General features: G+C 45.6%; 1 protein-coding gene across 13 annotated transcripts; it reads right to left on the minus strand.

Annotated features, from left to right (window-relative positions):
* Positions 1–407: 407 nt before the first annotated feature.
* LOC120097756 (uncharacterized) lies at positions 408–13,545 on the minus strand. Of its 13 annotated transcripts, none has more exons than XR_015641810.1 (5): positions 12,635–13,521; positions 11,116–11,474; positions 10,786–10,994; positions 4,219–4,410; positions 408–1,092 (listed from the first exon to the last, which is right to left on the minus strand). XR_015641810.1 is itself a non-coding variant. In XM_087591887.1 (4 exons), exons 1-4 carry the CDS (start codon positions 13,470–13,472, stop codon positions 10,992–10,994), a joined length of 468 nt encoding a protein of 155 aa, XP_087448013.1. In that variant the 5' UTR covers positions 13,473–13,514; the 3' UTR covers positions 10,319–10,991. The 13 variants fall into 13 exon arrangements, 2 of the variants coding, with proteins under 2 accessions (XP_087448013.1, XP_087448014.1); XR_015641814.1 differs by lacking the exons at positions 408–1,092; positions 4,219–4,410 and adding an exon at positions 11,744–11,930 and having other exon boundaries at positions 10,319–10,994; positions 11,140–11,515; positions 12,635–13,321; positions 13,455–13,545; XR_015641816.1 differs by lacking the exons at positions 408–1,092; positions 4,219–4,410 and adding an exon at positions 11,744–11,930 and having other exon boundaries at positions 10,319–10,994; positions 11,140–11,515; positions 13,278–13,321; positions 13,455–13,521.
* Between the last annotated feature and the right edge of the window lie 12,347 nt (positions 13,546–25,892).

Consider the following 25,892-nt stretch of genomic DNA (forward strand, 5'->3'; position numbering starts at 1 on the left):
ACCCTCAAGAGACTGGAGGCTCCAGGGAGTTTAGAGGTCGGGTGGGGTGAGTGGAGTGGGGATATCCTCATGGAGACATGGGGAGGGGGAGGAGAGGAGGTATGGAAAGTGGAACAGCTGGAGGGTGAACCCGGAGGGGAATAAAATCTGGAGTGTAAAAATGAATAAAAAATTTGAAAAAAAAAAAGACTTCAAAAGTAAAAAAACAGAAAACCCCAAACGCTCAAGTCAGTAATTTTGAAAATGTTTGTGTGCTTGAGATGTGGCTCAGTGGCTACAAGCACTTGGATAGGACCTGAGTTCAGTTTCCAGTACATTCTCCGGTAAGTCCCTCTCCAGAGATCCAACCCAGCGCTCTCTTCTGGCTTTTGCAGGCACTACACCCAATCTGCATACAGCCACGTATGCCCGTAGTTAAAGACAAATCTTTAATAATAATAAAAAAGAAAACAAACATTTTAATACAATCCATTTTATATACATACTAATTTGATACTTAATACCAAAGACTGACAACAGAAAAATATTTACAGTTTTTGTGTTAATGAAGCAATTGAACCACTATATTTCTATAAAAGCAGAAAACCTTGCGTGTATGTAAAGCCACTACAATTTGTAGCGAGCGTACAATGGTCAGAAGCGGCGGTGCCTTGGGAAGCATTCGCCAGCATCCTGAACTGTGGTGGCATGCTGGGGCGGGGCGAAGCGAGTATGTGGTGTTTTCAGAACCAAGGCTGCAGGGGCACTCTGCCGGGCAATGCTTGTAGTCTCTTGTTGGTAGGCGTGCCGCCATGGCCTGGAGCTTCCAGGACATTTCACTTTTGTCTCCTGAAATCCCACGGATGGCTCGTGTTTTCCCCCCTTATGGAGGGTGACCCTCGGAGTGGGTTCTGGTTGCAGTCTGCAGGCCCACAGATGGCCACGTTCCCAACAGCACTCACACTACGTTTTGACTTGACACAGCGGTGCTCTTTTCCTGCTTTGGCCGGACCGCTAACACTCGTCTGCTGCGGCTTCTCAGAACATGGTGTCATTTCATCCACTGTGGGTAAATGCCAGGAGCCTCGGTGGCGACGAATGTGTGGAAGGCTTCTGGAAATTGGTATAAATTGAAAGAATATAATTCCGGGCAGTCTGTCCATCCTCAGGACTGTGACCTTGGGTTCCTCTATGAGCTCTTTGCTCACAGTAATGGGAATGGGTTACTTAAAATATACAGCAAGGATTGAGAAAGTCTGGAGACCAAGCGAGACCTCGTAAAAGTGCCTGGTGCTTACGTTTCACCCTGGTGCTCTGGCCCACAGTCTGACTTCTTGCTGGTTGAGACCACACTTTAGTTCCTTTTTTTTTTTTTAACCATGTCTTAATGCATTTATTTTGCACCTGTATTTGTGTGTGTGTGTGTGTGTGTGTGTGTGTGTGTGTGTGTGTGTGTGTTAGAAGGCAACTGTGGGGAGTCAGTTCTCTCTTTCCAGCAGTTGGGCTCCAGAGATGGGCTCAGATTACCAAGCGTGGCAGCGTGTCTAGAATAATGTTAGACATTTAGTAAATACCTGAGGAACATTCACAGAAGGAAGATCTTTGACTAGATGCTGAGTCCGGCATGGCCCTGATAGGGGTGGGATGTCATGGCTCCCGCCCCTGAGACAGGGCCGACAGGGCATGGGCTTCCATGAGTGTCAATGGCTGCTGTAGGTTGTAAGGCTTGCTTATATAATAATGTACATATTTTACATGTCCCCTCCGAAGGGGACAGCACAAGTCCAGGAGGGGAAGGTGTGGCTAATGTTTTATCAATGGAAAATCCTGGGACTTCTAGGGCAGCTCTTAGGGCTGTGAAAAAAGGACTCTAAAAACATGAATTTGAAAATATATGATTTCTCAACTCTGGAAAGGTAAGGATGCAATATGAACTATATGAGCAACCTAAAGGGACAAAGGCAGCTGCATTCGTGAGCCAGCTTGTCGGAGAGATACAAAGGCAGGCAGATTCCTGAGTTCAAGGTCAGCCTGGCACACAGAAGTCCAGGCCCAGGAAAGGCTGAAATGGGGATTTCCTGGCTGGGTCCCTTCACCCAGCTTATAGTCTGTGCTTAACTGAGGCAGACGGATCTCTGAATTCCTCAATGATTGATTCTGCAATGTTAAAAAAAAATGTGTTTGCTGTCTTTTAAGAATCCAGGGGCTGGATAGCAGGACACCGATTCATAGGACAGTCAAAAGGGAACCTGGACTCAGTGGCTAGATTGATATGTAAATAAGAGTGGGCTTCTGATCTGCAAGGGGTTCGATATCCAGAGAGTGTTTTAGGATAGCAAGCAAGAACTGCTTGGAGAATTGCTTTGAGCAGAAAATAGAGAAGCAGAGTAGAGACACAGCGGTCTGGAACAGAACACAGGTTGGCAGCAGCTTGGACCCACAATTCGACTTGAAGTCATTTGCTTCCCTGCTCTCAAGTACCCCTTCTCTCAGAACCCCTCCCCACGCCGAGACTGGCCCTTGGCAATCAGGTATTTTTAAGCCCTATGAGAGTTGATTTTGACTTTGATTTTAACTGGGGTCAGTTGTTTGGCCCTTGAGTACGTCAGAATGAGCAATAGAGTGTGAGTCTTCGTGACTCAAGGTGATTTCCAGACCCGCTGCCTTCCTCTGTTTCTCCTAAGAAAGCAAAGTTCCTTTGAGGTTGAGGAATGTTCTCTCTGTCTCGTCAGCCTCATCTCATCTGTTCTTTGTCTTTCTGTCCTTTCTGGTAATCATCTCTACTTTAAATTAACTACCTGGCCAAAATGATTCTGCCTGTGATTCTGATTCTCTCTCTCTCTCTCTCTCTCCATCCCCCTCCCCCGTCTCTCCCTCCCTCCCTTCTCCCCTCCCTCACCTCTCTTTTCCTGACACCTTCAGGCAGGCTCCCACCAAGTCCTAGGGGTTCCGTCTTTGAAGACATCCAGCTGTATCTCATGTCCGCCTGCCTCACCGCATCTACACCACCCTTGCTCCTAGGTCAGTCATTGTCATCCAGCTGGCTTTCCCAACGGATTGTGAATGACCCCTCTGAGGCCACTCCCGTCTCCTTTGTTCAATTATTCATCACGAGGCCTGGGTGACATTAGATAAAATGGGTCACGGTGTCCCCATGACCTTTGCCACGTCTCCCCATGACATTTCACATCCTGGTACAAGATCTCTTGCTTTCTCTCTCTCTGATAATTCTAACACCTGTCCTCTTTGGTTCAGGATGCTCCGGGGATGCTGATGGCCTTTGCCTACCTATGGAACTTGTCTACCTCGTTGTGTCTCAATGTCTCATCATCTTGTCTTGCCTTTTGCCTGGGTTAGTCTTTGATCTCTTCTTAGGGCCACACTTCTTCATCCTTGGATGTTGTCTCTTAAGTCCTGCCTTTCTCTGCACCTCATCTAACTGGCGTTTTAGAATATCCTTTTCTGCTGCACCTTCCCAAACCTTCGGAACAGTGGTTCTCAACCTTCCTAGGGCTGTGACCCTTTAACGCAGCTCCTCATGTTGTGGGGACCCCCAACCATAAAATAATTTTTGTTGTTCCTTCATAAGGGTAGTTTTGCTACTGTTATGAGTTGTATTGTAAATATCTGTCCTACAGGGCCCTGTGATCAGTTGACACCCCACCCCCCAATGGTTGAGATCACTGCTTCAAAGAAGCCCATTATGGGTGTGATTTTTTTTTTTAAAGATTTTTATTTATTTTACGTATGTGAGTACACTGTAGCTGTCTTCAGACACACCAGGAGAGGGCATCAGAACCCATTACACTTGGTTGTGAGTCCCCATGTGGTTGCTGGGAATTGAACTCAGGACTTTTGGAAGAGCAGCCAGTGCTCTTAACCGCTGAGCCATCTCTCCAGCTCTATCAGTTTGACTTTTTTTTTTTTTTTTTTTTTTTTTTGCTTGTTAACTGATGGCCCTTACAACTGGATTATAAGCTCTTCAGGTACGTATAGGTCAGTCATTTTCACTGCTAGGTTCCCTGTACCTGAAAGTCCTGTGGCTAGTAGATATTCAATAGAGACCTATAAGAAACATGGATAAGTGACAAGAAACACTCCAAATGGAGCACACATTGTCATCTTGTAGTTCTTTGAAACCCGGTATAAACTTTCCTTTGGCCTTCCTCTCCCTTCTTCAGTTAGCTCATGAATTAATCAGAGATCTCCAGCAAAACAGAATGTGACCCCCTCACTTACAAATAAACAACAATCGTAGACATAAATCGGTGGTTATTGTTGACACGTGAATAGGACAGCTGGCAGGATGGCTCCGTGGGTAAAGGCAATCTGAATTTACTTCCTGGAATCTACAGGGTAGAAGGAGATTCCTGAATGCAGTCTTCTGACCCCTCATCTTGTGCTGTGGAAGGTGCATACCTCCCAATAGATCTATAAAGGTAAAATATAATCAGAGTTGCGTAATTCCTCCCCTGGATCCTCTGTTATTCACCACAGACACAATGACCATGCTCTGGAGTCCACTGCTCAGAAGAGGCTAAATGATACCACACCCAACATGGTTTTCTATTCACTACGACTGAGGTAATTTGCTGGCTTGGCTTTTCACCGGATACTGTTACCACCACTTCCCCAAGAACGCTTACTTATGGTGCAATGGAGTACGGACATTGTCTACAACATGGGCACTAAACACTGACATAGATCCATGGCTGCAATCTAAGACAGTCTTCTAGGTAAGGAGATGCTCAAAGTAGAGCTTCCTCCTTCCCCCTGCTCTTCTCATCCCTTCATCCTTGCACTCCAAGGAGGAAGCCCACATGAGATCGAGGATAGCAACAGCCCCTTTCAGAAGGCAGCATCCATGTAAATCAATGAAAGGACATTAATAAAGGGTGTGTGTGTGTGTGTGTGTGTCTGTCTGTCTGTCTGTCTCTCTCTCTCTGTATGTGTGTGTCTGTCTGTCTGTCTCTCTCGCTCTGTGTCTGTCTGTCTCTCTCTGTATGTGTGTGTCTGTCTGTCTCTCTCTCTCTCTGTGTGGGTGTGTCTGTCTCTCTCTGTATGTGTGTGTCTGTCTGTCTGTCTCTCTCTGTATGTGTGTGTGTCTGTCTGTCTCTGTGTGTGTGTGTATGTGTGTGTGTCTGTCTGTCTCTCTGTATGTGTGTCTGTCTGTCTGTCTGTCTCGCTCTGTGTGTGTGTGTGTATGTGTGTGTGTGTGTCTGTCTCTCTCTGTATGTGTGTGTGTCTGTCTCTGTGTCTGTCTGTCTCTCTTTGTGTGTGTGTGTATGTGTGTGTCTGTCTGTCTCTCTCTGTATGTGTGTGTGTCTGTCTGTCTCGCTCTGTGTGTGTGTGTGTGTGTGTGTGTCTGTCTCTCTCTGTATGTGTGTGTCTGTCTGTCTGTCTGTCTCTGTGTCTGTCTGTCTCTCTTTGTGTGTGTGTGTGTGTATGTGTGTGTGTGTCTGTCTCTGTATGTGTGTGTGTGTCTGTCTGTCTGTCTGTCTGTCTCGCTCTGTGTGTGTGTGTGTGCGCGCTGTGTGTCTGTCTCTGTATATGTGTGTGTGTGTCTGTCTGTCTGTCTGTCTCGCTCTGTGTGTGTGTGTGTGTGTGTGCGCGCACGCGCGCGCACACACGTGCCCACGTGCACTTCCAGAGTTCAGTCTCAGGTGTCCTCCCCGGTCACCCTTACTTTTTTTTTTCTTTTCTTTTTTTTCGGAGCTGGGGACCGAACCCAGGGCCTTGCGCTTGCTAGGCAAGCGCTCTACCACTGAGCTAAATCCCCAACCCCTTCCCCTTCCTTTTGGGTAAACTTTCACTGTGTAGCTTTTTCTGGCTCAGAACTTGTTGCATAGAGCAGGCTGGCCTCAAACTCACAGAGATCTGCCTGCCTCTTCATCCAAACTCTGGGATTAAAAGGCTGTGCTACAAGACTAGGCCCCTTATCCCCTTTTAATATAGTTTCCAAATAGCAACAACGATTAGGTATCCCAAATATCAAGAAAGAGTATCTCAAAAATGTACTGGGTGCCTTCAGGTCTACCTGCATCAGTGAAGAATACAGTGCACGCACAGAACACTGATGTCTTCTAACTATGGCCAAGCCAGTGTTTTAATGCAGCCCTTCGGAATGTGAACAGAGATCAGCTTCAGTGTTAGTTTGGGGTGCTGGCTGATTCCCCAGGAGCTCACCCAGGGGCCTCTTAGAGGTTCAGGGATTCCACGTCAAGAGCATCTCCGTGCTTACGCTTTTGGTGTGGTCTTTTTCCAGGCCTTACGGTTGCTTCCCCAAGGAGAAAGAGGCTTTCCGCCAAGTCTTTGAATGCTTTCTTGGTGGACCCCCAGCAGAGAAAAGCATTTCCAGTCATTGCCCGCCCTTTGCCCTGGGTCTCTCCCAGTGGAGAAAAGTATATTGCTTCCAAGGTTCCTGGTAGCAAAGAAAAAGGTCTCCCTTGCAGGCAGCCAGCTCTCCTCTGGCAAGTCACCCGGGGCCCTTTCTTTCCTCCTTTCCTTTCCCATGGAATCCGGTCCCTTCTTTTGTCTTTCAAACTTGCCCTTAGACACAGCGATTCAAGCTCGGATTTTCTCCTTGAATGCACTCTCACTGTGAAAGGGGTTTTTCACGAGAATGTGCTGCCCGCGCTCCCTCACGCCAGAGGGCCAGACAAAGACCTCCATGCTGGGCAGAAGTTTTACAGACATTCCCACATGCCTGTTCTTGGTTACGTTTGGCTAAAACCAACCGCGGATGCACGAAAAAAACAGAAAACATTCCTAGGGAAAAAAATCTTCCAAAGCAATGAAGGGTCAACTGTGGCAAAATTTGATAAGCTTCTTTTATCTTGAGTCTATTTTGGGGGGTACATTAATTTGATTGGAGCAAAGCAGGTTTTGCAGCTACCTATGTGGAAACTTTAAGTAGATGCATGCATTCATATTGTTAAACACTATTAAATACCTCAAAGCTAAAAAACAAATAGTTCTGCTAATGGTTTGTATGTGCTCAGATATAGTCAGATCGTTTGTCTTATTCCAGAGCTAAATATAAGAAATTAGGCAAATTTCATTTTGCTTCCAACTTTTCTCTAAACGGCATTATAGCAGATAAATGTCCTTTTCTGGCTTCCTAATTTTTTTTAATTTAATTAATTAATTTATTATATATAAGTATACTGTATCTGTCTTCATACACACAGGAAGCGGGCATCGGATCTCATTACAGGTGGTTGTGGGCCACCATGTGGCTGCTGGGACTTGATCCCAGGACCTCTAGGAAGAGCAAGCAGTGCTCTTAACCACTGAGCCATCTCTCCAGTCCCCCAATGTTATAAAAAGTCACCAGGAAAAGAAGCTCTCCCTTGACGAGTATCCAGATATCTATGTGTAGGTACTTGTTGACATTCTCAAAGACAGCTCTCTGCAGGACCTGGTTTCTCAAGTTTCAGTCAGGCAATATGGCCCTGTGCTGGCTCCTGCTCAGAGAAACTGCAGCATCAAAGCCAGGGAACCAGCCTTCTGCTTTGTCTGCCTTTGCTTCCTCTGTTTCCTTCCTTCTGCTCTGACATCTAGAGAGGTCACCTCAGTGACGCACCCAGGTGGAGGAGAAAGCTGACCACTGCTGAGGCTTCAAGGATCTGAAAAGTTACCTCAAACCCCGCTTTTCCTTTTGCTCCTTAAAGGTCTGCTTCAGCGAGACTCACAGATGCAGCCGTTAACACTCATTACAACCTCGCCGGGCTGGAGTTGTAGCTCAGTTGGTAGGATGCTTGCCTAGTGTGCAAGAAGCCCTGAATTCATTGCCCGACAGCTATGCAAGCTGGGCGTAGCGGTGCACATCTGTAGCTCCAGCTCTTGGGAGGAGAACAGAAGGATTAGGAGTTCAAGGCCAGCCTGGATACATGAGATTCTGTCTCAAAATAACAACAAAACCCTTGTGATTAGGTGATGTGTGTGTGTGTGTGTGTGTGTGTGCGCACATATATATGTGTTTATATTCATATATATGTGTGTATACATATATGTATACACACATATATACACACATACCTACATATATGTTTACATTCATACATATATATACATACATATATGTATATATATATAATTTATGTGTATTGCTTGTAGGAGTTTATGTACACCATATGTGTAAAGGTGTCCAAGGAGGCTAGAGAGCACTGAATTCTTGGAATTATGACCTGCCTGATGTGGGTGACGGGAGCTGAACATAGCTTTTCTATAAGAAGGGCATTTAAACACTAAGCCATCTCTCCATCCTGACTTTGCAACCTCCACTCTATTCTGACTTGAGACTTTTATCCTACTGCCCTCTTCTGTGACACCTCATGCTTCCCTCCCTCTCTGCATTGCTTGACCTTTGTACAAGTTTTCAGCCCATCTCCAGGGTCTAGAAGCTGTATTTGATCTGGGACTGAGTGTGCTCTTCGGCTCTTGAGGAAAGGCCAAACGGCATAGATAGATAATAGGGATTGGGAAACAGTAGACGTGGTGGAGTGGGCCACAGCCAGCTTGCACACAGGGTGAGTAGAGCACAGCTCCCATCTGGGCAGCACTCTGAGGGAGATGTCTGTCTGGAGTTGTAGGGAGGAGATCTTATTGCCTTCTTTCCATGCCAACGGTCCTTAAACTTGACTTCATATTAGAATCAACAGTGGAACCAATTGCCTTCAGACCATGCTCCAGTCAAGATCTGGGTATTGTTTTTAAGCTGGTAATTTTTAAATAGGTAATATACCAGTAAGATTGAACACCAGTGCTGTTTGATGAAAATGCCCTCCTATGGGTCAGGCCTGTGTCAGGTGCTATGCTTATAGGTCAAACGCTTATTCCCCCATGGATGTCTGTCTTCTGTCACCTAGGAGGATGGCCTTCTGCACATGATCAACTGTCCTCATGGGATCTCCAGCCTGTAGAACTCCGAGAAATAAAAGCCTATTAGTTAAGTTGTTGGTCTATGGTAATTTTGACATAGCAAGGGGACCAAGCGGGTGAACCTGAAGAAATGATCTTGTCAATTGTAAGGACCAGAGTCTAGTGAGGTGCACGGCCTGAGGAGACAGGTAAACTTGACTGCTGCCTCTTTCCTTTTTTGCTGTTGTGGACCACTTGACTAATTTCTCTGTGATGGCCAGTGCTCAGAGGAGTTGGAACAAGAGTAACCAGGTTCTTAAGACTACAATAGTCCCAGTGGCTTTCAAGCTTTCTGTGCCACTATTCTCTTGCAAATGTTAGTATAGCCAAGCAACATTTGGAAGTTTTTCTGGGGTTGCTTTAAAAGTCACTGTGTATTGGGAGCTAGGAAGATGATTACTATACAAGCAGAAGGATCTAATTTGGATTCCCCAGCATCAGTGGAAATGCCAGTTATGATCACTGAGGAGTGAGGAGGCTGCAGACAGATTCTTGAAGATTCCTAGTCAGCTAGACCAGCTGAATCGACGAGTCCTAGCTTCAGCAAGAGACTCTGCCTCAAAGAGTGAACAGAAAAATGCACCCAACATCTACCTCTAGCCTCCAGATTCAAGTGCAAACATGTACACATGCATTCCATGCCTATGCACACACACAGACATGTATAAGATTACCACACACATGAAGTCATTGTTAATAGAGGTGAACATTAGAAGGTGCTCTAGTATTTTGTAATTTGCTCTATATCCATCTTTCAATTATCTATCATCTAATTTCTATTTATCTATTATATAGATACCTATTTAGTTATCTACATATCATATATCAATCTACCTATCATATTTATTCATTCATCCATCCATCTATCCATCCATCATCTATCTATCTATCTATCTATCTATCTATCTATCTATCTATCTATCCATCTATCATCTATTTATCTATCCATCTATTATCTATCTGTCTATCTATCTATCTATCATCTATCATCTATCTATTTATCATATCCATCTATCATCTATCATTTATCTATCCATCCATTATCTATCTATCTATCTATCTATCTATCTATCTATCATCTATTTATCTATCTATCATCTATTTATCTCTATAATCTACTTATCATCTATCTGTCACCTATGTATCATTGCTCTATTAACTTGTCTATTTATCTACTATGTATCATTGTCTACCAGTGATTGTCAACTAGAAGCAACCTGCCCTTCACTAGAGGATTTTGGCAATGCCTGGAGAATTTTTGGTTCCTTCATCCAGGGAAAGTGTTCTTGTCATCTTGCAGCTAGAGGTCAGAGGTTCTTCTCAGTATTCTACAATGCACAGAACAGTCTTGGACAACAAAGACTCATCTAGTCTCAATGTCCAGAGTTCTAAAACTGAGAAATCAGGATGCACGGGATTTTTGCAAGATTTGTAATGAATGCATGAGCACAAAGAAGGATTCTGAGGGCCAGGCATGGTAATGTCATTCAAGATCATAAATCACAATGTCAGGGACTTCATGTGAAGCTTGCTTAGCCACAGAAAGCTGCACATGGATAGGGAGCCAAGGTGACTGCACAGGACACAGTACACCTTTGTTGACACTCAGTACCCTCATAAATCGGGTGGTTATGTGAGGTCAGTGCAGCAGAACAGAAATTTCTTGACCTCATTGGATTGTTTGCTCCTTAGCAGGTTACAAGGGTTATGGAATGGAAAGTTGTTCCCTTGGATGCTCTGTTTGTATCTTTTCATTTCTGCTTTAGTTATTGTCAAATATATTATAGCTAGAGTCAATAAAGGTGATCCTCTAGCTTTGTCCTTGAATATTCCCTCCTAGGAGCCTGTGTAGTTAAGAGTACAATAGTTCCTGGACATTGCAACCTGTTGAAAAGCAGAGCTGCCCCTTCCAGGATCTAGTATAGGAGGGATGGATCTATGCTGGATCACTGCAGGCAGGCGAGTGATGATCAATGCAGGCAGGCGAGTGATGGCCACTGCAGTCAGGACAGCGATGACCACTGTAGGCAAGAGAGTGATGATCACTGCAGTCAGGACAGCAATGACCACTGCAGTCAGGACAGTGATGATCACTGCAGTCAGGACAGCGATGACCACTGAAGCCAGGACAGTGATGACCACTGCAGTCAGGACAGTGATGACCACTGCAGCCAGGACAGCAATGACCCCTGCAGTCAGGACAGCGATGACCACTGCAGCCAGGACAGCAATGACCACTGCAGCCAGGACAGCAATGACCACTGCAGCCAGGACAGTGATGACCACTGCAGTCAGGATAGTGATGACCCCTGCAGTCAGGACAGCGATGACCACTGCAGCCAGGACAGCAATGACCACTGCAGCCAGGACAGCAATGACCACTGCAGCCAGGACAGCAATGACCACTGCAGCCAGGACAGTGATGACCCCTGCAGTCAGGACAGCGATGACCCCTGCAGTCAGGACAGCGATGACCACTGCAGTCAGGACAGTGATGATCAACACAGGCAGGCAAGTGATGACTATTGAAGGCAGGACAGTGATGGCCACTGCAGTCATGAGAGAGATGACCACTGCAGGCAGGAGAGTGATGATCACTGAGTCAGGAGTTGTCCTGCACCCAAGGAATGTATCAATTACCTGAGATTGACCTTTGGCATGGGTATGCATACAAAATTCATTCTCTCTCCCTCTCTCTCTCTCTCTCTCTCTCTCTCTCTCTCTCTCTCTCTCTCTCTCTCTCCCTTTCTCCCTCCCTCCCCCCTCTCTCCCTCCCTCTCCCCCTTTTCCCTCTCCCCTCCCTTCGCTCTTATAAGGGAATATTACATGATATATGTTTTACCACAATAAAACAAAAAATATATTAGGATGGAGAAAAGGGGTAGAATTGGAAGCTGAGTGAGGGGGAGGCCAGCTCTCTGGTCTTCCTCATAACCCTAGGAAGAGTCGGGGTTGGCTTAGAGTGGAAGGCACAGTCATGAGAAGAAGCGAAAGGTCCTCCATTCTTGTTGAGGTGGCTTGATGATAGACTAGAAGAGGAGACAAGAAAGATAATGAAACATTGCACACTGGGCTCTGTGAGCAAGGAGATAATGAAGTTACTTGCAATGGGTTGGCCTGATACTGCTTGTATTCTAATGATATTTTGGGACTCCCAAGACTGGTTGCCCCAGAGACAAGGAGATTGCGCATGCTCGTAAAACACTGAGTGACCCTGCCCCAAGTTATTTCTAATTGGTAGATAAAGATGCCGACAGCCAATAGCTGGGCAGAAGAGACATAGGTAGGGTTTAGGTTTTGCAGGTTTGGGGTCTGAGGAGGACCAGGAGAAGAAGAACGTGCAGGAGAAGCAAGGAAGCCGCCATGGGTTAAGGGTCAAGAAAGCGTGGCCCCGAGGCCTGCCCAGTTGGAGTTAAGAGCAGCCTAGATGGAACATAGTAAATCATAAGTAATCACTCCGGATTATCGATAGGAAAGTAGATTCTAGCACCGTGGAGGTTAGACAGCTGCCCAGCTATTGTGGTGTTCAGGGCTTATTGTAAATATAAAAGTTTGAGTGTCTTTCATCCGGAACTCAGTAACCAAGGTAGGGTAGAAAACCCGGGGCGGGATTAAAGAAAATTCTAAAACAGCTACCACTGATTGAACTGAGTCACGGCCCAGATGGTGGCGTTTGCCTGGCGTGACGGAGGTCCACGGTGGCACTACATATCCTGGGTGTGGACATACATACCTGTAATCTCAGTGGTAGGAAGGTGGTGGCTGGAGAATCTGGAGTTTAAGGTCATTCTCAGTTTGGGGCCAGCTTGGGATCTGTTAGACCTTGTCTAAATATGTCCGTGAAAATAAATGTGCCACTAATTGCAGCGGCAAATGCTGGGAATTGGGGGAAGCAGCAGCGGAGTTCAAACGTTCAAGCTGAGAGACAGTGCCTTTGAGATGATGGTGACGGATTTGAGGACGGACGTCAAGTGGGAAGTTGCAGACGCAAGCCTGGAGTTTAGAAGGACGTCCCAGGGAGGGGATATGAGATGGCAGATGGCGTTAGGGAAGTCACAGTAACACAGGCGATTGCTCAAGCAGAGGGTGTACAGCAGTGAAGAAAAACAACAAAAATATAGTCCAAGAAATGAAACAAACCCACACCAGATCTGCAGGTCAGCCTTCCGTTCCAGCAAATTAGCTTGTTTTTCTGTCTTAACCGAAGTTTGTGGGCAAAAAACCGAAGTTTGTGAATGGTGTTGGTACCTAAATATAAATGTCTTCTGATGTCTAAATAGAAATATCTTCTGGAGACCCAGAGCACAGGGCAGGCATTGACAAAGTCAGGTGGACCCTGCAGACGGTCAGCGATCTGGGGCACAGGGAGCTCTTACCCCTGAGTCCACGTGGGGGTCTTACAAAATTCACCTTCTCTGGTCTTCTTTGCATGAGGTTTCCAGAAAGAAGAAAGAGAGAAAACAAAACCAAGTAATCGTGATGCCCAGGAGTGGGGACAGCAGCTGGTCCTACTGTACACCTTGAACTGTGAAGGCTTTTCCTATTCCCTCTACCTGTATGTGTATAGTCATCTCCGTTGTTTTGTTCACCCATCTGACTGAAGATTTTATGGCAGCAACTAAAAGAAGGAACTAAGATCCCTTTAAGAGCGGTGAGCACAGGAGGCGTTTCCATCTTCTGGTAGCTTCAGGTTTTTTGTTTTTTTTTTTGCATATTCAAATTTTCATGGTATAAATCTTTCAGTTCCTTGGTTGGATTTATTCTAATTTTTTTAAAATTTAGGTTAATATGAATGGAATTGCTTATTTGATTTATTTCTCTGTATGTTTGCTGTTGGTATATAGGAAGGCTCCTCTGTTTCTGTGGGTTGATTTGGCATTCTGTTGTACTTGTTTGCTGAGTGTGTAATTAGCCATAGAGTTTTTCTGGTGGAGTAGTTGGGGCCTTTTATGTATAAAATCATACCACGGGCAAATCACAGTACTTGGACTTCTTCCTTTCCCATCTCATCCCCTTTATTACCTTCACCTGTTCCATTGTCTTAGGTAAAACTTCCAGCCATTATAGTGAACAGGAGTGGCGGGAAAAGTAGACATCTTGTTTTGTCCATGATTTTAGTGGAAAAGGTTTGAGGTTTTCTTCCTTTCTTCGAATGACATTGGCCATGGCCTTGCTGGGTATCGCCCTTATTAGTGTTCTTAGGTTCTCCGGAAGGTTTTGATCATGAGTGGGTTATAGATTTGTTGAATCTAATGTGACGATCGTGCATTCTCTATCCAGGAGTCTAAGTGGTGGTTACATTTACTGAGTTATGATGGATGAACCATCCCTGTTTCTCTGGAGATGGCGCCAACTTAATCATGGCAGATCATGGCAGGTAATCTTTTTGGTTTATTCCTCAATTCAGTTTATAAGTACTTTGTTGAGAGTCTTTGCGCCGTCATCAGAGGAACTGGTCTATAATTTGGGAGAGACTAGTAGTGGTGTTGTGGGAGGAGTTGGGGCAGAGGGACTGGGAGGTGGCCTTGATAAAAACACATTTTAGACATGTACAAAATTTTCCAGCAATAAAAACAAGATGAACTGGGTGACCATAAGATTCTAGTGGAAAAAAGGTGTCAGTTTCCATGCACACCCCTCCCATACACACAGAGACACAGACACACACCCAGACACACACACACACACACCCACACACCCAGACACACACACATAGACACACACCCAGACACACACACAGACACACACACACACACCCCACACACACACACAGACACACACCCAGACACACACACACACACACACACCCAGACACACACACATAGACACACACCCAGACACACACACACACATACACACACACACATAGACACACACCCAGACACGCACCCAGACACATACACACATACACACACACCCAGACACACACAGACACACATAGACACACACCCAGACACACACACACACCCAGACACACACACACACACCCAGACACACACACACACATAGACACACACCCAGACACACACACACACACCCAGACACACACACATAGACACACACCCAGACACACACACACACCCAGACACACACACACATAGACACACACCCAGACACACCCAGACACACACACACATAGACACACACCCAGACACACCCAGACACACACACACAGAGACACACATAGACACACACCCAGACACACACATAGACATACAGACACACACCCAGACACCCACCCCCCCACACACACCCAGACACACACACACACATACACCCAGACACCCACCCACCCACCCACCCACACACACACACACATACAGACACACACACACAGAGACACACATAGACACACACCCAGACACACACAGACACACAGACACACAGACATACACCCAGACACTCAGACACACACACACACATACACACACATACACACACACCCAGACACACACACAGAGACACACATAGACACACACCCAGACACACACACACACATAGACATACAGACACACACCCAGACACCCAGACACACACACAGACACACACACACACACCCAGACACACACACACATAGACACACACACACACCCAGACACACACACACACCCAGACACACACACATAGATACACACACCCAGACACACACACACAGAGACACACACCCACACACACACACATAGACACATACCCAGACACACACACACACACATAAACATACACCCAGACACACACACACATAGACACACACCCAGACACAGACACACACACATAGACACACACCCAGACACACACACACATAGACACACACCCAGACACACACACACACACATAGACACACACCCAGACACAGACACACACACATAGACACACACCCAGACACACACACACATAGACACACACCCAGACACACACACACATAGACACACACCCAGACACACACACTCATACACAAAGGATATGTATACACATACATAAAGAACACACATATGTATATGTGTGATACATGCACACACAGTCAGATTAGATATACTTTTTCCCTCCCTCCTTCTCTCACCTCTTCTGCTCCATTCTCTTCCCTGTTTTAATCCTCCCTCCCCCTTTGGAGGTTATACTTAGCTTTCATTTCCTGGACCTGCCCGGGTTGGTCCAGACATGGAAAAATTGGGGAATTGGTTTGAAAATAAATAGTCAAGGTTTTTCTGAACATGCAAGAGCTTCCTAGATGCTTGGCATTTGGGTTGGAAAGAATTCACCACCCACGTTCTTGGACTAGGATAGGGTTACTATGGTCTCTGTTGGCATAGACCTGAGGATCTGCAGTCTGATAAGTATGCACTTTACTGACCAAGCTATCTCTCTCTCCAGCACACAGTCACGTTTTTATGTAATGTGAGTGTTCCTGTGTATGTGTCTAGGTGCCCATGCACATGTGTGTACACGTGTGGAGGTCAAAGGACACTATCCCATGTTTCCCTTGGGAAGGCCATTCACTTTCTTTGAGACAGGGTTTCTCATAGGCCTGAAGTTTACTGGTTAGACTTGACTGGCTGGGCAGGGAACTGCAAGGAGCCTCTGCCTCTGCCTCTCCAGCACTGGGATTACAAGAGTATGACATCATGTTTGACATTCTTATGAGGGGTTAGAGGATACAGCTCAGCGCAAAGACTTTACTGACTGGGCCAACCCAGCTGTGATTTTAAACATGATCGGGAGGCTGTAAATTTGGAGACTTAAATATCCTCTAATTTATTTAGTTCATTCTCCATTTTTCCCCCCACAACCTTCACCATATGACTGTGTGAAGCTGATAAAGGATCAACAAATCTGCCCCCAAATTATTCAGTGCCACACACCATATACGGTGGCCCGTTCTTCACTGATTAGAGCGAAAGCAGGTAGAGTTTGGTTTCGTGATAAACTCTGGGCTACAGTGAGGGAGTAGGAGAGCAGTCTTGAACAAACCACGGTAATGAGCTGAAGGTTCGTTGATAGCAGAAATGCCATAAAACAAATGTCTTTCGTTGGAAGGAGCCCATAGCCTTGCCCAAAAGTCACCAAATTTATCTCTACAGCTGTCCCAACGAGTTAGACAAATATTACTCATCGTTACTCAATAGTGGGTCAAGGGGGTGAGTGACACGGTGACTGACGTTGGCCAGCAAATAAAAGAAATATAAGTTATGGTCTCGGGGTTGGGGACTTAGCTCAGTGATAGAGCGCTTGCCTAGCAAGCACAAGGCCCTGGGTTCGGTTCCCAGCTCTGAAAAAAAGAAAAAAAAAGTTATGGTCTCCTCCAAATATTGTCTCCTTGATGTGTACTGGATTGTGGACAGGACAAGATATGGCGAAGAACAATAAGGAGAAAATGATGAATGGATTCTTATGTAAAATAAAAGATGATCAAGTTAGGTCTGTGGTCTATAATGATTTTTAATATGACATACAGAGAGTGGTTTATTGTAAAAATATTTTAAAAGGTATGTATGTATGTATGTATGTATGTATGTATGTATGTATGTATGTATATATGTATGGTGTGTGTGTGTGTGTGTGTGTGTGTGTGTGTGTGTGTGTGACATGTGGGTGGGTATCCATAGGGGCCAGAGGAGTACATTGGATCCATAGAATCTGGAATTATAGGTGGTGTTAGCTGCCCAGTGTGGGGTGCAGGGAGCAGAACCTGGCACCCCTGAAAGAGCAGCAAGTGCTCTTAACCACTTAGCCATCTCCGCAGCCTTGAGACCTGGTTATTTGATCATATGAATAATTGGATAATTTGCTCCATAGAACACTTTCAACAAAATAAACCCACATTTGCTCTTTCAGGATATCTCAAGTTTTTGTGTATTTATTTACCTCTGAATATAGCATCATCGACCAGTCAACCACCCGTCTTTCTCATCCTTCCATCTCATTTATCCTTCCGCTCATTTGTTCCTTCGTTCATATATTTATTTCTCTCTGCTGCTGTCCACCTGCAGACATGAGTTACATCATGATACGTCAGTCAGTGATTGACTGCATGAACAAAATGGTAGTTCCATGATACGGACCGTAAAATTCTTACCATGCAGCAACAGGGTAACATCCTAGCAGAATGTACCACTCGGTTACTCATGGTGATGCTGGTGCGACACACTTGCTGTGTTTACAGCATGTGCAATTATGTATCGCACTAATAATTAATAGTAAGTGATTATATCATTGATTGCATTTGGCAGAATTCTCTAGAGGAGCAGAACCAGTAGACAGACATGTTACATAATATATATTAATATATATGCATAATATACACACACAAACATCTAATAAACAGTGCTTACTAGATTGGCTTAAAACTGATACGTGCTAGAAAGTCAAATGCTCTTCTTCATGCTGGAGAGGCTCAGTCTACAGAGCCACACTGGTGGCGAAGACCTGGAAGATTCCTGGAATGTCTTTGGTCTTTAGGCCACATTGGAATGCTGGAGAAGCAAGATTCCGCAAAGGGCTTCAGCACCATCATTAGAGTAGATGCACTTCTCCTCCTCCTCCTCCCCCTCCTCCTCCTCCCCTTCTTCCTCCTTCTCTTCCTCCCCCTCCTCCTCCTCCCCTTCCTCCTCCTCCTCTTCCTCCTCCTCCTCCTCCTCCCCTTCCTCCTCCTCTTCCTCCTCCTCTTCCTCCTCCTCCCCTTCCTCCTCTTCCCCTTCCTCCTCCTCCTCCTCCTCTTCCTCCCCTTCCTCCTCCTCCTCCCCTTCCTCCTCCTCTCCCCCGTCTTCCTCCTCCTCCCCTTCCTCCTCCTCTTCCTCCTCCTCCCCTTCCTCCTCCTCTCCTTCCTTCTCCTCCTCCTCTCCCCCGTCTTCTTCCTCCTCTCCTTCCTCCTCCTCCTCTCCCCCATCCTCCTCCTCCTCTCCCTCCTCCTCTCCTTCCTCCTCCTCCTCTCCCTCCTCCTCCTCTCCTTCCTCCTCCTCCTCTCCCTCCTCCTCCTCTCCTTCCTCCTCTTCCTCCTCCTCCTCCTGCTGTCCTCCTCCTCCTCCTCCTGCTGTCCTCCTCCTCCTCCTGCTGTCCTCCTCCTCCTGCTGTCCTCCTCCTCCTCCTGCTGTCCTCCTCCTCCTCCTCTCCCTCCTCCTCCTCCTTCCTCCCCCTCCTCCTCCTCTCCCTCCTCCTCCCCCTCCTCCTCCTCCTCTCCTTCCTCCTTTTCCTGTTCCTCCTCTGGTGTGGTTTCCCTAAGTGATTCCTGATCACTGTGTAGTCCATGCTGGCTTTCTGTCTCCACCTCCTGGATTATCCCCAGCTTCCTCTGGACTTTAGTCTTTAGACTGTGTTTGCATAAGTTTCCTGTAAGAATGAGTCATATTACATGGTGGTGGCCTTGTATACTTCATGTCTTTATGTCTTTAATTTCACTGAGAGGGCTACGCTGGGTGATGGTAATACACAATCTAGATTTGTGCAAATATACTCTATGATGTTGACAAATGGCTCAAGATGTGTGGAAAGAGAAATCTATGTATGTATGTATGCATGTTTCATCTATCTATGTAACTATGTATCTAAGTATGTATGTATGTATGTATCTATCTGTATGTCTGAATGTATGTATGTATGTATGTATGTATCTATCTATCTATCTATCTATCTAATGTGTCGATCTTTTTCTTCTACCTATCCAGCCCCTCCTCCTATTTCTCTATCATCCTTCAATTGAAAAGGATAAAATATTTGTCTTTTAAAAATAAGTAAGCAGGGGCTGGAGAGGTGGCTCAGTGGTCAAGAGCACTGACTGCTCTTCCAAAGGTCCTGAGTTCAATTCCCACCAACCACATGGTGGCTCACAACCATCTGTAATGGGATCTGATGCCCTCTTCTTGTGCGTCTGAAGACAGCTATAGTATATATATATATATATATATATATATATATATATATATATATATATATATATGTGTGTGTGTGTGTGTGTGTGTGTGTGTGTGTATACACACACACAGTATGTATACACACATATATAATAAATCTTTAAAAAATAAGTAAACAGTTTGATATGGGAGAAAATGAAATTAGAAAAGATAATCACGTTGTTGGATGGAGATAGTTTACAGGAACCATTAGTCTGTGAGCATGTGACTATGGGCAGAACTGGGAATCCATATACTTTTTTGCCTCCTACTTTTATTTTTTATTTATCCATTTTTTTAGGCACTCTGATTTTTTTAAAAAAATTATTATACACACACACACACACACACACACACACACTTGCTGTCTTCAGTAACACCAGAAAAGGGCATCAGATCCCATTACAGATGGCTGTGAGCCACCAAGTGGTTGCTGGGATTTGAACTCAGGACCTCTGGAAGAGCAGTCAGTGCTCCTAATCACTGAGCCATCTCTCCACCCCCTAGGCACTCTGATTTAAATAGGCAGTCTTTATAACAGCCTTGCAAATATTGTTACTCCTTTCCATGAATTAATAAATGAGAAGAAGGGGCTGGGGGTGACACCTCAGCAGTTGATAGCACTGGGGGCTCTTTTAGAGGAGTTGGGTTCAACTACTGACACCCACATGGTGGCTCACAACTGTGTATAACTCCAGTTCCAGGGGATCTGATACACTTTTCTGACCTCTGTAGGCTCATGGTACAAAAGTGGTACAGACATATGTGTAGGACAAAACACTCACACATTAGAAAAGAAGGGGGAGGAGGAGAAGGAAGAAGAAGAAGAAGGTGGAGGAGGAAGAGGAAGAGGAGGAGGAGGAGAAGAAGAAGAAGAAGAAGAGGAAGAAGAAGAAGAAGAAGAAGAAGAAGAAGAAGAAGAAGAAGAAGAAGAAGAAGAAGAAGAAAGACTAAAATAAGTTAGAAAATTTGCATAAAGTCCCAGAGATAAATGAAGAACAAGATTTGAATGTGTCTACATGGTTCCAAGGCAACTATATACTACACTGCTTCACTAGGCTGGCTAAATAACTGCTGAGCCATCTCTCCAGCCCTAGCTAACCCTTTAGAGTTCTCTGCACGTTTGGGAAGAGACAGCTTGCCAGTGTTCAAGGTCCACTGCACACCTGGATGTGGGGGAAAAAAATTCAGGAATGTTCTAAAAGCGACCGGAAGAGCCTCGGAAAGGTGACGCTGCTCTGTCCATTTGTCACCACCTATTTTATTGCTGCTGTCATTTCCTAGTAGGTTTTGTTTCTTGGAAGAAGGCTTACTTATTGTTAAGTACGCGTGACGCTTCTCTTGAAGCCTTTTAACTTTCCATCTGGCACAGATGACATGACTCTTGGCGGGAAGCCACTCACTGCAACGGTTTTCTCTGTTGTCTCTCTGCTGGGAATAGCATATGTAGTGGAGTGAGGTTCACTGTCCCTTATGTGGGGCAACCTTACATGGGATCTCAGGTTCCAGAAAGCAGCAAGCTGCACTATACCTAGCCTGACAAAGGCAGTTATCCGAGAAGGAGATTCAGAGCTAGAGGAAATACTTGGAGTAATTGGAATCCCATCTGAATACCAGTGAGAAAAGAGCACATCGTTTCCACCAGAGGAGGCATTCCTGTCCTTAGAGGCTCAGACTACACCTTGCACAGGAATGACTTTGGAATGTCCAGCCACTCTAGGTAGAAGGACAAAGTAACACAGTAACAGACTAACAGGGGTTTGGTTTTCTGCCAGGTATCCGAAGAGACTCCTATATATGGCCATGACTCCCGGGCCATGAGTTCCCTGTGTGAGAAATGTGCTGGGAGGACCACCGGCCTCTTTAGTCCGCCCAACCATCTTCTTCCCACCTGCCCTTTGCAACTGACCTCTAACTCCTTCCCAATTTGATGATTCAGAATTTCTAAATAAGAGAAAAGGGGACAGGGTCTTTGGGGGTTTTTTTTGTTTGTTTGTTTTTTCTTTTACCCACTTCTAAGCTTTTGTGTTGTTTGAAAAGTCAACTTGGGTTTTCTTGAAAAATAACGATAAAAGAAAAAAAAAAAAGCCACCAAGGGTAGAGAGGCATGACTTCTTGTATTGACTTCCTGCTTCTGCCAAGGCAGACGGCCTGTGTCCTCAGCTCACCCTGGCTCTAGGAGCCGTATGCAAATAAGCGGCCTCAGTGCCTGCTCATGGGAGACTCATGAAGCAAACAGAAATGAAACAAAAACAAACAAAGCAAAAACCAAAAACCGCCGTCACCACCAACTACAAAAACCATCCCATGACCAATTAATTCCAAGAAGCAGTGTGTGTGTGTGTGTGTGTGTGTGTGTGTGTGTGTGTGTGTGTGTGTGTGTGTGTGTATGTGGGGGGAGAGGGAGGGTTGGGGGTTGGAGAGGTGGGGGTAGGGGTGGGGCTGTTGTTGAGGGATCCACTCTGCTTTGCCCTTTAATCCTGACTCCCCTAATGGACTGTACTCAGGAGTGACAAAGAATTCAAAGCATCTGCAGGACAAAAAAAAAAAAAAATTTTAACCTCTAGCCATGTGGAATGCTATTTCTAAGGCTAATTTACTTTGATGGGAAAACAGAAAAAGCAGTCAGGAGTCTTAAACCAATTTGCTGGACTTATTTCACAACTAGCCCTGAGGGTAACCTTTTCCTTCTTTTTATTTCTTTTTAAAACATACATTTATTTATTTATTTATTTATTTATTTATTTATTTATTTATTTATTTATTTATTTATTTTTAGTGAGAGAGTCAAGTCTCACTTGATCACTCAAGATGGTTTAGAATTTGTAAGCTTTCTGCCTTCCCCTCTGAACGGCTTGGACGGGTAGGCATGAACTCCCTTACAGGGTGAAGGTTGTGGTGTGGTAGTTGGTTTTGGAACTGGGCCTGTTAAGCAAGACGTCTGCTATTGAGGTATAGTTCCCAACTTTTTGTAGAGAACTGAGGCAGGGTCTCACTGAGTTGCCCAGATTGGCCTTGAACTCACTCTGTAGCTCCTGTGAACTTTGAACTTGACATCCGTCTGCCTAAACCAGCTGAGTATCTAGGATTGAAGACTTATGCCACAGGGTCCTGATGAAAGTGGGTTTTTTGGTGTTTTGGTTTTTTTTTTTTTTTTCATTGCTATGTCCAAAGTGCGGGGAGAAAGGAAGAATTCGTTCTGATTTACAGTGCATGGCAGGGAGGCAACTGCTCTCATATTGTGTCCATTGTCAGGAGGTGGAGAGTGGTGAGTGTTCTAGCTAGCTTTCTCTCTTTGATGGAAGCTGGCTCCTAGAACAAGGCTGCCTACATGTAGAGTGGGTCTTCCCAGTTCAAATAACTTCATCTAGAAACCAGACATGCCCAGGACATGCCCAGAGGCCTGTCTTTTCACCAATCTTACAAGTTCACACTCAATATTAGTCACTTCGCTTCTCATCTGCAAGAATTTTAAAAGGTCAACACCATGGCTGCCATTCAACAGTCATGGGTAGGCCGTGCAGCAGGGTCCCTGCCCAACGGCAGAGGCCTCTGCTCTTTGGTCCTGTATTTCTGTTAACCATGTTTGATTTAAAGAGTCACCTTCTAGGTGGCACCTGTTGGTCATGTGATCATCCAGACATGTGTTTTACCCCAAAGCTGAAGGAGAAATGGAAAACCCAGACAGAAAAGTCGAGCTTAGCTATGTACAAGGAGTATATAAATAGATTCAACCAGGAAATAAATATATTTGCCTCTACTGACCGTGGTCAAAGATAACAATCGGGTCAGGTTCTTTAATTCATCGTTTTCCATTCCTAAGCAGAGTCCTTGGGTAATTAAGATTTCCTTTAAGAGACAAGTGCTCTAGAGTGGTCTAAATAAAGCCCGGGTGGTGCACCCAGTTTACACTTCCTCCGGGAACTTAGCAGGCTTCGGGTAAGACACTAAGATAATTGATAGAAGGCAGTCCTGAACCTGTCTGCTGACCTCTCTCACTTTCTTCTAGCTTTCTAAAGTTTACGTAATCTTCGGTTCACGGGGGCCATTTCAAAATATTTTAAAACATATTTAGAGCTGAGTGAAGATTTTTACTTTTGACATTTTCTAAATATTTATTGATTTATTACATAGGTACATCATAGCTGTCTTCAGACACACCAGAAGAGGGCATCAAATCTCATTACAGGTGGTTGTGAGCCACCATGTGGTTGCTGGGATTTGAACTCAGGACCTCTGGAAGGGCAGTCAGTGCTCTTAACCACTGAGCTATCTCTCCAGCCCCTTACTTTTGATATTTGTATTTAGGGGGCAAATAAAAAAAATGTAGGGGGTGGAGAGATGGGTCGGTGGTTAAGGGCCCTTGCTGCTGCTCATCCAGAGGACCTGAGTTCAGTTGTCACCCACAACTCAAGATTCAAGGAGTTTGATGCCCTCGTTTGGCCTTCTCAGGAACCCATACACATCTCTCTCTCTCTCTCTCTCTCTCTCTCTCTCTCTCTCTCTCTCTCTCCCTCTCCCCCTCCCTCCCCTCTCCCTCCCTCTCTCTCTCTCTCTTTCTCTCTCTCTCTCTCTCTCTCTCTCTCTCTCTCTCTCACACACATACACACACACACACACAGTCACACACATGTGCATGCGAGCAACAGAAGAGAGCCAGAACGGGAGGGAAGCAAAGTCTGTAGGGTCTGCTGGGGTAGTGCAGTTAGCCTGGAAAATGATTCTTAGCCAAGGAGGGATCCTGACCATAGGAAGGAGCAGGGTTTGTGAGGCAGGGCACTTAGAATGATCAACGTGCAGCCATTGATGGGGGTGCATCAAGGAGGGAGGGGGGACAGGAGGAAAGGTTGCTTTTTTATTTGCCCCAGGACACTGTCCCAATGTTCACCATGGTGGCCCTAGCCTGTGCTGTGACTTCTCAGATGTCTAGTCTCTCCTGTTCATCCCTGAGGTATCTGGATGCTGGTCATCTCCCATAGGGTCCCATGCATTCCAAGTTGTCATCTCCCATAGTGTCCCATGCAATCCTAGTGGTCACCTCCCATAGTGTCCCATGCAATCTTAGTGGTCATCTCCCATAGTGTCCCATGCAATCCTAGTGGTCATCTCCCATAGTGTCCCATGCAATCCTAGTGACCATCTCCCATAGTGTCCCATGCAATCCTAGTGGTCATCTCCCATAGTGTCCCATGCAATCTTAGTGGTCATCTCCCATAGTGTCCCATGCAATTCTAGTGACTATCTCCCATAGTGTCCCATGCAATCCTAGTGGTCATCTCCCATAGTGTCCCATGCAATCCTAGTGGTCATCTCCCATAGTGTCCCATGCAATCCTAGTGGTCATCTCCCATAGTGTCCCATGCAATCCTAGTGGTCATCTCCCATAGTGTCCCATGCAATCCTAGTGACCATCTCCCATAGTGTCCCATGCATTCTAAATTGCTATCATCCCTCTGCTCTGCTGTACAGAGGTCCTCCTTCTTTTAGACAGACAGCACCTTGTTTGTCTGCCTGGAAAGCACTGACCTTTCTAGTGCCTTCTACTCCATCTGGCGAATTTCTTACCCACTTGATGGTCAGTTTTCCCAGAGAGGATTCCTAGCTGCCTGAGCTCTTTTTCTCCAGCTTCTTTGTCTAGGTACGGTGTCAAAAGTGTGAGCAGGCCTAGGGTCATACTTCAGGAGGCCATTTTCTCCGCCCGTCTCTCTGCTGGCCTACTCAGCCCCACAGAACTGCCTCGTCTCATAGGCTCAGTCAAGTGGAGGGTTGCAGCGGGACATTGATCTCAGAGTCCTCAACGGGTTCATGGATGCTGTAAAGCCCAGCATCACGCTGTCTGGATGGAAGGACTGTCCAGCCAGATCAAACACACAGAAGACCTTTTCATGATGGTGTGGCTACAGTCCGGGTGTTTCCAATAGTCTGGCTGTCACTTGATTCCAAGTTCTAACACCCACAGAGGGCTGAGTAAAGACCAGGTGTGGGGGAGAGACGATGAGCTTATATAAAAACCAATAGCCTTAGTCCATGTCCTGTGGTACTAAGAGACAGTGCCTGTTAAATAGACAGTTCTGTTGTAAAGGAGGAAACCAGAGTAGTCTGGAGTCAGTC

This window comes from Rattus norvegicus, chromosome 17 (assembly GCF_021556685.1).
Source record: "Rattus norvegicus strain SHRSP/BbbUtx chromosome 17, alternate assembly SHRSP_T2T, whole genome shotgun sequence".
NCBI classification, from domain to species: domain Eukaryota; kingdom Metazoa; phylum Chordata; class Mammalia; order Rodentia; family Muridae; genus Rattus; species Rattus norvegicus.

What these genes read in the sequence shown, in the direction of transcription:
- LOC120097756 (XM_087591887.1), bottom strand. An exon ending in ACCCCCACGTGGACTCAGGG is followed by an intron (nt 11,516 to 13,277) that starts GTAAGAGCTCCC and finishes CCTTGGGTGCAG; the next exon opens with GACAACTCCTGACTCAGTGA.